The 14112-nt window shown below is 38.5% G+C and overlaps 1 protein-coding gene across 1 annotated transcript; it reads right to left on the reverse strand.

Annotated features, from left to right (window-relative positions):
- Nucleotides 1–2846: 2846 nt before the first annotated feature.
- LOC119805756 (protein tyrosine phosphatase type IVA 1-like) lies at nt 2847–5233 on the reverse strand. Its single transcript, XM_038317593.2, is given in 2 exon segments — nt 2847–4213; nt 4215–5233. Coding segments are annotated over 2 exon segments (675 nt in total). The 5' UTR covers nt 4623–5233; the 3' UTR covers nt 2847–3946.
- Between the last annotated feature and the right edge of the window lie 8879 nt (nt 5234–14112).

The following is a 14112-nucleotide window of genomic DNA, read 5'->3' on the forward strand; positions in this document are numbered from 1 at the left end:
AATCCTTCCAGACTAGTGTGGTTTGATGTATTAAGAATCCCTGAATGATCTCTATGAAAACCTCCCAAAGAAATTACTTTGCCCAATAAAAATCAGGAAAAAGTTTGTAGAGAACTATGCCCAAATTCCCAAATATTGTTTATTAATGTTTGTCTACATTTAAAGGGGGATATGTTATAGAGATTTACATTGGTATGGATCTTGGTTTATTGATACAAATTTAAGGTCAATTTTGTTTGTATATTTCTGCTCTTAATTAAGCCATTGTGTTTGTGAAGCTCATTTAACAAATTCAATGTGTAATGAAGAAATATAGGTTGATAGATAATCATCTATAATAGTCAAGCTGGTAGTCATGTTAGTTAAGTTTTCTATATATAGAGAGATACATTTTATTTAGTTAGGTATTCTTCAAATCTTTCAAAGACCTTCAGACTATGGCATTTAACATGTTTTAAGGAATTAGCACTTTTCATGGCATGAGTCACATCTGCTCCTGGCAGCACCAATTACTTCAAGAAGAAGATGGACATCAATATGGTTCCTTATGGAGTTTGCTAGCCAGTTTGGTAGGAAACTGCTCTTCCTTGTACTGTTTAATGTTTCGCTCTATGAACTGGACATGCAGGACCCACAGAAAAATGATTGTTGAACTTGTCTAAAGGTGAGATGATCCTTTGGGGTTTCAGCTTCATGAAAGAGTCTGTCAGATATTCTGCAGGATATGGAAGAAAGTGACTAACAAACTGCCAATGTAGGCAGAGTTGTCTTTGAAATCTTCTAGTTCATGGAATAGCCTACCATATACCATAGTATACCATAGTATACTAATACTATGGGCCTGTAGGTTGAAGATGAATGCCCCAATGTACAGAAGAACTTTGGGTGACTGTCCAGGTGGCGAGATTTGTCATTCTAGATCTGTGAAAGTTGCTTACAATGCACTTCACATTGTAAGCATTACATGTAAATGCACAATTTACTTAGGTAATATTATTTACCTTTTCAGGTATTTGATGGGGTTGTAGACTAGATAGTCGTAATTACTTTCCTCTCATAACTTAGCCAAGTTATTTATAGTAAAAGACTTAGACTCCTTAAGATAGAATAACATTTATCACATGTTTCTTGCTTGGTATTGTTTATGCTGCTTTTAATTCTAATTTTTATACTTGATATTTGTTCTTATTGTATATAATTTTGTGTTAGGCTCAGAACTCTCTTATTTAAACAAAGGGGGAGATACTGTAGCAAATCCTTCAGCCAGTTGCCTTTAAGTTACCTGCCCATTTGGGCATGACTTTTTATACGATAAATGCCAATGTAAGGCTCACTTTTTCTCTCTTCTGGCTGTTGGATTAGGTTGCTGTTCCCTATTCAAACAGAGGACTGTGATCTCTGTGAGGCTACCCCTAAATAAATAACCCTTTATTATACTTGATTCTAAACTAATGTGTAGTTTCTTTTTAGCACCCATTTTCATCCATAGGTGTTTGGATCTATGCCTTGTCTTCATTTTAATTCTATTACCAATATGTCTGATTTTGTGCCAATGTCATACTGTATTTATTATTATCATTTTTTGGTACAACTTGAAGTGAAAGATGGTGATATCATTACAGTTATGTTATTATTTAGGATTGTTTTATCCTGGGTTTCTTGTGCTTCTATTTGAAGCTGAATATTACCTTTTCAAAAACTGGAAAATTGTTTATTGGAATTTTGAGGAGAACTGCATTGAATCTGTAGATTGCTATTGGTAGAATAGACATTTTTATTGTTCATTCTACCAGCCCACAAACATAGAAGTTTTTTCATTTTCTGATATTTTATTTATTTCTTTCTTCAAATTCAAAAAATGAAGTTTTTTATAATGTTGTCTTACCTTTAATTGGTTAGTTTATCCCCAGACATTTTATATTATTCAATGCTATGCTATTGTGAGATGTGGTGTTTTCCCAAACTATTACTCAGCCCATTTGTCACTCATATATAGAAGAGCTATAGATTTTTTTAGTTAATTTTGTATGCAGCTATGTTTCAGAAAGGGCTTAATAGCTGGAAGAGTTTTCTAATGCAGTATTTGTTATCACTTATATAAATTATCATATAATCTGCCAATAAATATGTTAAGTTTTCCTTTTCATTTTGTATCATCTTGAACTCTTTCAATTGCCTTACTACTCTAATAAAAATTTCAAGTGCTATATTGAATATACATGGACAAAGTGGACAAATTTGCCTTGTACCTTAATTAGTAGAATTGCTTTCATTTTTTTTACTATTTAAATATATGTTTACTATGGGATTACTGTGAATTGCCTTCATTATGCTGAGGAATTCCCCTTGTTTTCTGATCTCTCCATCATGAAAAATTGTTGGATTTTGTCAAAGGCTATTTATGCAAATAATGCAATGATCATATGGTTTATATCATTTCAGTTTGTGTATATGAAGGATTAAATTTATTGATTTTCCATGTTTTTTTTTTTTATTGAAAGTTAAAATTTATTAAGTCATCATGTGCCAAATACTCAGGTTCAAAGTAATTTCAAAATATATACAGGTATGTAATTAACTTAAGTGAGAAAACTGGATGGGAAAGCTCAAAACTCCTGACCGCTGGAAAGGAATCTTAAAATCAATGTCATCATCTGTTACAAACTGTTTTCCCCAGTACACAACATTCAATTGGTTCAAAATTATCTAGGTCTTTAAAGAGGAAAATTTATAGTAAAAGCACTTGGTATTCAATAGTGCTCATAACCCTAAATTTGTTCATAAATTGAAATGTTAACTGAATCCATTGTTTTCTACAAAATAAGTTAATTTTAAGCAAAATAACCTCAGTGACAAACGCATTTCATTATTTATTTAGATGTTGAAGCTCTTGCACTAAGTTTTTACAAGCTGGTGAACACTGACAAACTATTTCTCCCACAGAACTATAACCACACATTCCCAGACAGTATAAATATATGGTTGAACTAACATTAATACACATCACCACTTTATCGATTACATAATAAAACAAATGATCAAGTATCCAATTATTAAGTTACACAGCTGAAAAGGCATATAAAATATGTCTGCTCAGTTCATTAGCAGATCCCACATCTTTTTTTTTTGCAAGAGAGGTTGGGAAGAGAATGGGAAAACCATAATTCAAGCAAGTTGGAAAACAACTTCTGATAGACATGGAAAAAAAAGAATTTCAGAAATTTTGATTAAGAATTGGTTAGCTACAACAATGTATCTATACCTTTCAAAAATATTTACTAAATTAAAGAGCATATTCTACATGTTCTGCACGAGACAAAGGCAACATTTTACTAAAAATATTAATAGCCTCCTCCCATTCTTTATCAGGCCTTCCCTGTAAGTTGCACCTTTGAGTGCAAATATTAAATTAACTAAGGCTTTTTGTCTGGAGACATTATTGAAGATATGTGCTTCTGTAACAAAGTCGATTTTCAAATGGAGGTTTCCCATAACATCACAAAGAAAGACATAAAGACAGCACAAGACTTGCTAAAAAAAACAATTGATGGCTAAGCAAACCTGATGTAATCTGGTATGAGTGTGGGAGACGTAAACATAGAGTGAGCAGGCAGAGAACGAGAAGCCCTGCAGTGTTTGAAATGACAGAAGGAATAAACCATGGAAGGTCTAGAGTGTTCTCAGTTCCTGGAATTTTGGTTCTGTACGATGCTAAAAAATATACAGGTATTGTGATGGGTATTTTGGCACCTAATCTTTCTAAATTCCTTATATACTAATAATACTCTGGCACAGGGTACATATAAGGACATAACTCAATACCGTATTTTAGGAAGGGTCAATTGGTACAAATAATAAGCACATTTTAAATGCTGACCAGCAAAGATCTTTTGCTTAAGTGTCCAAACAGGTTGATCATAACCCAAATATAGAGGATGCAATTCTGTCAAGCTTGTGGCCTGGTAAGACTGGTTTTCAATATTCCCGTGGAAGCTTCAGCAGACTTATTCAATAAGCCAACATGTTGGCTAATTATGTATGACAAATCAGGTCCCATCTGAAGTTCCACTTCCAAGGCAATGGCATCAGGCACCCCAGTTTTATTGGATACAACAGTTGTTTCTATGACCATTGGAATCCTTGAAGCGCAGCCGCATCTTAGGACGGTACTTCTCCAGATACAAAAGTTGCTTGCTGTTAAAAGCTCCACGCCGCTTTTGTCTTATGAACTGTACTGCATCTTCATACTTCATTCCACCTTCAATTAATGCTAAGGCAACAAGCACTGGAGCTCTGCCAAGGCCTGCAACACAATGGACAGCAATACAGCAGCCAGGTTCTTCACGAAACTTAATCTTTACAAGACTTAACCAGTCATCAACAATCTGGTTGGATGGTGGTGCGCCATCATCAAAAGGCCAGTCAAGAACACGAATGCCTTCTTTCTCCACGAGAGTAGTGTCGTAAGTTGCTTCACACACTCTTACTATTGTGGTAACTCCATACTTCTTAAGTTCCTCTATAAATTTGTTTAAGGTCGCATTGGTTGGATTGTGTGTAATAAGGAATCTCATGTTCTTGTATGTGACTTCCACAGGAGCAGGGCGGTTCATTCGAGCCATGTTAATTTAGTTTAAAAAAACACCCAATAGGGTTACGAAAGAATTAAAAAATTGAATACAGAAATGATGCAAAAAAAAAAAATCAAAAACAAACAAAAAGAAAACAACCTGAAGTCTACTTCAATATTCAATATACTCCACTTGAAATTCTCAGTGCTTTGAGTATGAAATTGGGAGAAATGGGCAATGAAATGAACCTCCTAACAAGAAGCAGTGATTCTTCAATCCAGTAATACTGAGGCAATACAAAGGAAGTGCACTGAGGTTTACCCCATCCAGGTCTGAGCTCTTGTAAAATGCTCTGCAGATTTCAATTCAACACGTCTGTGTCCAGGTATCCACTCTTATGGGGGCTTCTTGGTGGAGTAGTAATGAATTTCTACAGTTCACTTGTCTGCATAGAGGTCGTGCTGTGCCTGGCAGTAATCTCCACTGCCCTTCAGAAACTCCATAAATGTGTGACCGAGAACACCACAGAACTGAGGAATATGTCTACTCATTGAAGATTGTGGCCTAATCATACAGCCGGTCCCGAGGCGGCGCAGGCGGCGGCGGCAGGGCAGGCGGCGGTGGGCGTCGCGGGGCGGCGGCGGCGGCGGCGATGCAGGCGGCGGGGGCACCAGACGACCATGCAGTGAGCTGCCCGAGGAGCGTCGCCGAGCCGGCCTCAGCCCAGAGCCAATGCGCGCGCCCAGGCCGATTTTCCATGTTTTTAACCAATCCTCATCACTGGGAAGAAGTCTACTTAATCAGGGTATATGAGCTATTTGATGTATTCTTTTATTTGAGTTGCATGTATTTATTGAGTACTTTTCCATCTATATTCACAAGGATAATTGGTTAGTAATTTTCTTTCATCTTGGGATGTTACATGTTTTGGTATCAGAGTGATTATCCCCTCATGAAATTAATTGAACAGTCTTCCTTTTGTTTCAACTTTATGGAATATTTTGAGGTGTATTGTAATTAACACATCTTTTACAGTCTGTTAAAATTCTGCATTATAACCATCTGGCCTAGGCTTTTTTGTGGGGGATGATGACTGTTAATGTCTTCTCTTTCACTAGAGGTTATAGGTTTATTTAAAATGAATGTGTGATCTATATTTAACTGTGATAATGGTACCAATCCAAAAAAGAAAAATACTATCCATTTCTTTTAGACTTTCCAATTTGATGAAGTAAGGTTTTGTAAAACATGTCCTTATGATTCTCTGAATTTTCTAAATGTCTGTTTTGTTCTCCCTTTTATTTCTAAGTTTGTTAATTTTGATCTTGTCTCTACCTTTTAGTTAATTTGGTTAAGCTTTTGTCATTCTTGACTTTCTCAAAGAACCTACTCCTGTTTTTTGATTATTTGTATTGTTTTTAGTCTTCTTTCCTTTTTTCCTTTCTTCCCTTTTCCTTCCTTCCTTTCTTCCTTCCTTCCTTCCTTCCTTCCTTCCTTTCTTTCTTTCTTTCCTTTTTTCTTTCTTTCTATTACATTAATTTGAGTCCTGAGTATGATTACTTCTTGCAGTCTACTCCTTTTGAGTGTGATTTGTTCTCTTTGATCTAGAGATTTCAAAGGTCCTGTTCAGTTCCTAGTATGAGTGCTCTCCATTTTTTCATGTTTGTAATTAATACTATTTTTTATTTTTTATTAAAAAATTTCGCCTCCTCCCCACCTCCCATTTCCCTCTCCCTCCCCCGACTCCCTGCCCCTTCCCTCTCCAGTCTGAAGAGCAGTAAGGGTTTCCTGCCCTGTGGGAAGTCCAAGGTCCTCCCCCTCCATCCAGGTCTAGACCCCCCAAAGCCAGTACATGCAGTAGGATCAAAACCCAGTGCCAATCTATAGATTTAATGCAATCCCCTTAAAGATCCCATCAAAATTCTTCACAGATCTTGAGAGGACAATAATCAACTTTATATGGAAAAACAAGAAACCCAGGATAGCCAAAACAATCTTATACAATAAAGGAACTTCTGGAGGCATTACCATCCCTGACTTCAAACTCTATTACAGAGCTACAGTATTGAAAACAGCTTGGTATTGGCATAAAAACAGAGAAGTCGACCAATGGAATTGTATAGAAGACCCAGATCTTAACCCACAAACCTATGAACACCCGATTTTTGATAAAGGAGCTAAAAGCACACAATGGAAGAAAGAAAGCATCTTCAACAAATGGTGCTGGCATAACTGGATGTTAACCTGTAGAAGAATGAAAGTAGATCCGTGTCTATCACCATGCACAAAACTCAAGTCCAAATGGATTAAAGACCTCAATATCAATCTGAACACACTGAACCTGTTAGAGGAGAAAGTGGGAAGTACTCTACAACATTTGGGCACAGGAGACCGCTTCCTATGTATAGCCCCAGCAGCACAGACATTAAGGGCAACATTGATTAAATGGGACCTCCTGAAGCTGAGCAGCTTCTGTAAAGCAAAGGACACTGTCACTAAGACAAAAAGCCTACTGACTGGGAAAAGATCTTCACCAACCCCGCAACAGACAAAGGTCTGATCTCCAAAATATATAAGGAACTCAAGAGACTAGACTTTAAAATGCTAATGAACCCAATTAAAAAATGGGGCACTGAACTGAACAGAGAATTCTCAACAGAAGAAGTTCGAATGGCCAAAAGACACTTAAAGTCAGGCTCAACCTCCTTAGCAATCAGGGAAATGCAAATCAAAACAACTTTGAGATACCATCTTACACCTGTCAGAATGGCTAAATCAAAAACACCAATGATAACCTTTGCTGGAGAGGTTGTGGAGTAAGGGGTACACTCATCCATTGCTGGTGGGAATGCACACTTGTGCAACCGCTTTGGAAAGCAGTGTGGAGGTTTCTCAGGAAATTTGGGATCCACCTACCCCAGGACTCAGCAATCCCACTCTTGGGAATTTACCCAAGAGATGCCCAATCATATTACAAAAACATTTGTTCAACTATGTTTATAGCAGCATTATTTGTAATAGCCAGAACCTGGAAACAACCTAGATGCCCTTCAGTGGAAAAATGGATGAAGAAAGTATGGAATATATACATATTAGAGTACTACTCGGCAGTAAAAAACAATGACATCTTGAATTTTTCAGGCAAATGGATGGAAATAGAAAACACCATCCTGAGTGAGGTAACCCAGGCCCAAAAAGATGAACATGGGATGTACTCACTCATAATTGGTTTCTAGCCATAAATAAAGGACATCGAGCCTATAATTCGTAAAAAATCCTAGAGAAGCTATATAAGAAGGTGAACCCCAAGAAAAACATATAGTTAGCCTCCTGGATACTGGAAGTAGACAAGATTGCCGGACAAAAAATGGGAACATGGGGGTGGAGTGTGATGGGGGAGGGGGAGATGGAGAGAGAAAAGTGTGAAGTGTAGGATGGGAAGAGCTGGGGGAATATAATGGTTGGGATATAGGAAAAGTGGATATGGGAACAAGGAATTATATATCTTAATTAAGGGAGCCATTCTAGGGTTGGCAGAGACTTGACTCTAGAGGGGTTCCCAGGTGTCCAGGAAGACGCCCCCAGCTAGTTCCTTGGGCAGCTGAGGAGAGGGTGCCAGAAATGTACAGATCCTATTGCCATACTCATGAATATCTTGCAAATCACCATAGAACCTTCACCTGGCATTGGATGGAGAAAATGACAGAGCCCCACATAGGAGCACCGGACTGAGATCTCAAGGTCCCGATGAGACGCAAAAGGAGGGAGATCATGAGCAAGGAAGTCAGGACCGTGAGGAGTGCGTTTACCAATTGAGGCAGTGGGACAGGTCTAACGGGAGACCACCAAGTCCAGTTGGAATGGGACTGATGGAACAGGGGACCAAACCGGACTCTCTGAATGTGGCTGACGATGGAGGAGGACTGAGAAACCAAGGACAACGGCAATGAACATGAACTCTATAGCATGGACGGGCTCACTGTGAACCTTGTCAGTTTGGTTGCTCACCTTCCTGGACTTAGGGGGAGCTGGGAGGACCTTGGACTTAACATAGTGAAGGGAACACTGATGGCTCTTTGTCTTGGAGAGGGGTGGAGTGGGGGTATGGGTGGAAGGGAGGGGAGGGAAGGGGGAGGAGATGGAAATCTTTAATAAAAAAATGAGTAGAAAAAAAATAACACCAAAAAAAAAAACAAAAACAAAAACCCAGTGCCATTGTCCTTGGCTTCTCAGCAGCCCTCATTGTCCACCATGTTCAGGGATCTGCTTCCATTGTGCCCTACAATTGTGGGTATGTGATCTATTCATTTTCATTGTATGCTAGAAAGTATTTAATTTCTTTCTTAATTTCTATGTTTCTCCATTTTTCTTTCTGTAGTATTTCAGTTTACATGAATTTTTAAGCTTTCAGTTATTTCCATTGCTCTTGATATCTAGCATTAATCTGTAGTAATCAAGTAGGGTGCAGGCTATTATATCAGTTTTACTTTATCTGTTGAGCTTTCCTTTGTGTCTGAGTACATGGTTAAGTTTTGAAAAAGCTGCGTGAGGTGCAGAAAAGAAGGTATATTCTTTAGTTGCTTGGTTGTAATGTTCTGTAAATCTCTGTTAGGTCCACTTGCTTTATAACATAAGTTAGCATCAGGTGTTATATGCTTAGTTTTTGTCTAGATAGCCTATCTCTCAACAGGAATGGAGTATTGCGATCTCCCATTATCTTAGTGTGGGGATTATTATATTATATAAGCTACAGCCATGTTTCCTTTATAAATTTGGATACCCTTGGACATAGATATTAAGAATTCAAATGTTATGTTGGTGGATAATTTTTCCTATTTTTTGATTAGTTTTGATTTGTAGTCTATTCAAATGGCTATACTAAATTGCTTCTCAGGTCTAATTGTTTATAATATCATTTTGTATATCTTTATGCTGCTTGGATGTAGCAGAAGGATAGATCTTTTTCACATCCTGGTGTGGGAGGTCCTTCTATTTGGGTATTGCTTTTCTTGGTTAATGAATAAAGAAACTGCCTTGGCCTGTTGATAGGGCAGAACTTATGTAGGTGAGGAAGTTGAAGCTGAAAGCTGGGAGAAAGAAGGCAAAGTCAGAGAGATGTCATGGATCTGTCACTGGAGATAGACATGCTGAAACTTTGCTGGTAGGCCACAACGTTGTGGTGATACACAGATTAATGGAGATGGGTTAAATTAAGATATGAGAGTTAGCCAATAAGAAGCTAGAGCTAATGGGTCAAAGCCGTGATTTAATTAATATAGTTATGTGTGATTATTTTGGGTCTAATCAAGTCAGGTGGCTGGGACAATCAAGCGACCCCTCCTCTTACAACAACATCCACTTGATTATTTTGTGCCTTTTAAATTAGGATATTGAAATTATTGATGTTGAAGAGATAGCGACGAGCAATAGTTTTTTCCCATTATTTTGTTATTGTGGTGGTTGTCACTGTTATTGGTGGTGATGTTGCTGGTGGTGGTTGTGGCAGTGTTGGTATGCTTGTGTATGTTTCTTCTATTCTCTTTTGATTGGTTGTTCTTGTAACTCACCATTCCTTGTGTTTTCTTGGGTGCACTTTAGGATTTATTTGTCCTTCTAGAGCCTTTTATATAGCTAGGTTTGTAAGTAGATATTGCTTAAATTTGGCTTTATCATGGAATGTCTTAGTTTTCTCATTTAAGGTAATTAAAAGTTTTGGTGGATATGGTAGTCTGGCCAGGCATTTGTGGTTGCCTTTACTCTAAATGATGCACAATATTTTAGGCCTTTTAAAGTCAGATGCCATTCTAATAGACCTCCCTTAGTATGTTACTTGTTCTTTATTTTTTGCAGCTTTTAATATTCTCCCTTTGTTCTGGACGTTTAGAGTTTTGATTATTAAGGGTCAAGTGGACTTTCTTCTGTGGTCCAAAAACTTTCTGATCTGTATGCTTCTTGTAGTTTGTCAGGCTTTACCTTCCTTAATAAATAAATAGGGGAATTTTTTTCTATGATTTTGTCAAAAATATTTTCTGTGACATTGACCTATGTTTCTTCTCATTCCTTGATTCCTATTGTTTATTTAAATGGTATTTTTATAGTGTCCCAGATTTCCTAGCCATTTTGTGCTAGAAATTTTTTAGATATAACATTTTCTTTGATTGATGTATTCATTTCTTCTATGTTACCTTCAATAAGTGAGATTCTTCCTTTTATGTTTTGTATTGGGCAAGCTTGCCTCTGTGATGCCTGTTTAAGTTCTTAAATTTTTCATTCCATATTTTTTTTCAGAATGAGTTCTCTTCATTAATTCTATTTCCAAATTTCAGGTTTTGAACAGTTTTATTCATTTCCTTCCACTTTTTTTGTTTTCATGAATTTCTTTTTTTAGTGTTTGAAAGTTTATTTATTTTTAGTGTTTTGATTTTATTTTATGTGTAGATTTTCCATGAGCACATACACATTTTTTCACATGTGTGAATATACATATACTCATACACACACAAACATGTATGCATATATGTGTATGCACAAGCACATACACATAGAAAAATACATACACAAACAAATGTATACACATACACTCAAGTACACTCACTCACTCAGACACACACACATACACACACACACACACACACAAATGTATTTTTTATACATTTTATGTTTATGTTGCAGAAGTCATCAGATTCCCTGGAACTGGAGTCAAAGGTGGTTTGTGAGTGACTCCAAGAGCTGTATGAGGGGTTAGCTACTGAGTTGTCACTCCAGTTCCACAAATATTGCAATTTTCATTTAATTAAAGTTTTGAATACATAATTTATTTTTTAGTAACATAGTTTTTCTATGATCTTTCTTTCTGTCAAACTTTGAACTCCTACTTACACTATTTATCCAGGGTAGCTTTGAACAGGAAAATAATGTCCATAGAAATATTCATTCATGGACAGAACAGTCTCCAGCATTATAAAACTTAGGGCATAATGAGGAAACAATTTTCTTTCTCAAGTTTCCTGACTCTTATTACAGGACTCAGTTCAAAATGATTTAAAATAAACCACAAAGTATTTGAAATATTCTACTATGCTTCCTACTATGCTTTTGTGTAAAACTGAGATGATTTATTCTTTTGAAAAGATAATTTCAGCCATAGGTATTCCAATATGTGAGAACCACTTTTGTGGAAACTTTAATGGTAGAGTAAGGTGAATTTAAACTTACATTTTTTTATACCTGGTGTGTGTGTGTGTGTGTGTGTGTGTGTGTGTGTGTGTGTGTGTGCGGTGTGTGGGAGGACCTTCTGTCTATGTGTTTACTTTATTGGTTAACAAGTAAAGAAAACTGGCTTGGCCTATGGAATGGGAGGAAGAAGGCTACTTCCTTCTTCCAACAACCTGGCGCACCAACATGGGTAACTGCATCCACATAAAAACCTGAGAAAACTTAAAAAGTAATCCTAGACACAAAACAACAGAATTAAGCATGGTTTGGTAGCAGCATTTTCTTGGGTGAGCTCTTTTTGCTAGAAGCAAGGAGAGATGTGGCTCCTTTAAGAGACGTGTTCCTGATTCAGCCATAGTAGAAAAAAAAACTGCAGTTTTAAAATGAGGCTCCCTTGGCCAAGCTGCCAGTACAAACTATGGCTATGGAGCATTTGAAATGCATTTGTGCACGGGTGTTTGTATGCCCACTGGGGTTGGGAGTAAAGTAGCTGAGGCCATGCCCATGGCTCAGTGCTCTAAGCCTGGGGAGGTGGAAGGATCAGGTCTGCTAGGATTGCACAGGCTGGAAAGCATGGCAGATTCCTGCCACTATACACAAAGATATTTCCAGGCAGTGCAGAGTGCTGCAGGGCTTATTTAGCTATTACTCAGATGCAAGGGGTTTATGCTTCACACTCATTCTCAGAGTTAAAGTGCTGAGCTCAGCTCCTACCTGGAGGCCCCAGAACTGGAAGTAATGGTACTCCACCATTTTAAAAGTGGAGAGAGGCAGAGCCAGCATCTAAAAGAGCTGCAACCAAGCTGCTTACCACTTTAAAAGCTCTTCAAGACAGTAAAGAATTATAGATAACAAAATAAGGACAGATTCAGATATAAAAGAACTCTAAATGAGTCACAGTGTTAGATAAATGTACATAGGTTTGTGAGATAGAAGAAAAAGTATAGAAAGTTGAAAAAGAAATAAATTGTTTAAAAAATCTTTGAAGAAATTGAGTCATAGATTAAAAGGAGTAAAGAAGAATAAGCCATGTAAAGATAGACTATACACAGAGAGTCTGGATTATGTAAATTTTTGTTTTCTTTAAATTTTTTGACTGTATAAAAGGTAAGTACAAAGAGACATTTCATTGTATGGGCTGCTAAGCTAAACCAGCATTTGTATAATTATATAGGTCCTTCTCTCTCTCTCTCTCTCTCTCTCTCTCTCTCTCTCTCTCTCTCTCTCTCTCTCTCTCTCTCTCACACACACACACACGCACACACACACACACACACACACAAAGCTGAAGGTCAATGATTGGCTCCACCTGTACTGCCTGCAAGATGTGCTGGGGCGATGGTGGCTCAGAGCTTGTGGGAATAACCAACCAACGACTACTCTAACTTGATGTCCAAGCTTTTAGAGGAAGCCAGTGCCCAATACTGCCTGGAGAGTCAGGAACCAGAATCTGGGTGGCCCATAGACCTAGAGTAAAACCAAACACTTCTGAACAACAACAAAAATCCTAATGATGTTAATGGTATTCTGGTAATATTCTGTTATACAATTAGATAGGTCGGTGCCTAGACTGAAAGTCATCTGAGAGGATTCACAGAAGCAATTAGGCGGAGTCCAGGAAACCCTGCCAAAGGTGGGGGAAGAAGGCTTGTAGGAAACAGAGGACTAAAGGACTCCAGGAGAATAAGGCCCAAAATATCAGTTAAGAAGGTCTGGTCCCTTCCCAGCTTGCACCCAGAATCCTCCCCCCCTCCCCCTGCCTCATCCTCCCGTCTTTGGGGCCACAAAATCCCACAGCTCAGCCTGTTTGGGCTCTGGGGACCTGGAATTGAGTGCACCCAGGCCGGTGGGAGGTCCCCTCCTTCATTTGACTGCCCGGAGCAAGGTAGGCCTTTGTCTGAGAGCTGCTTGGCCTGCAAGGGGACCTCACAGTCTGCAGAAGGATCCATCATTCTTTGGGGTGAGTGAGGAGTGAGTGCCCTAACCGCGGCAGCTGCCCGGAGAGGGACCACCGACTCTCCACAACTCCCCCTGCCACCAGCACACTTCCTGCTCTTCCTGCAGGGGTTATTCTCCCCGGATACTGCCTCTCTCTTCCTGTCCCTTCCCAGCTTGCACCCAGAATCCTCCCCCCCCTCCCCCTGCCTCATCCTCCCGTCTTTGGGGCCACAAAATCCCACAGCTCAGCCTGTTTGGGCTCTGGGGACCTGGAATTGAGTGCACCCAGGCCGGTGGGAGGTCCCCTCCTTCATTTGACTGCCCGGAGCAAGGTAGGCCTTTGTCTGAGAGCTGCTTGGCCTGCAAGGGGACCTCACTGTCTGCAGGA

Source organism: Arvicola amphibius, unplaced genomic scaffold, assembly GCF_903992535.2.
Source record: "Arvicola amphibius unplaced genomic scaffold, mArvAmp1.2, whole genome shotgun sequence".
Lineage (NCBI taxonomy): Eukaryota > Metazoa > Chordata > Mammalia > Rodentia > Cricetidae > Arvicola > Arvicola amphibius.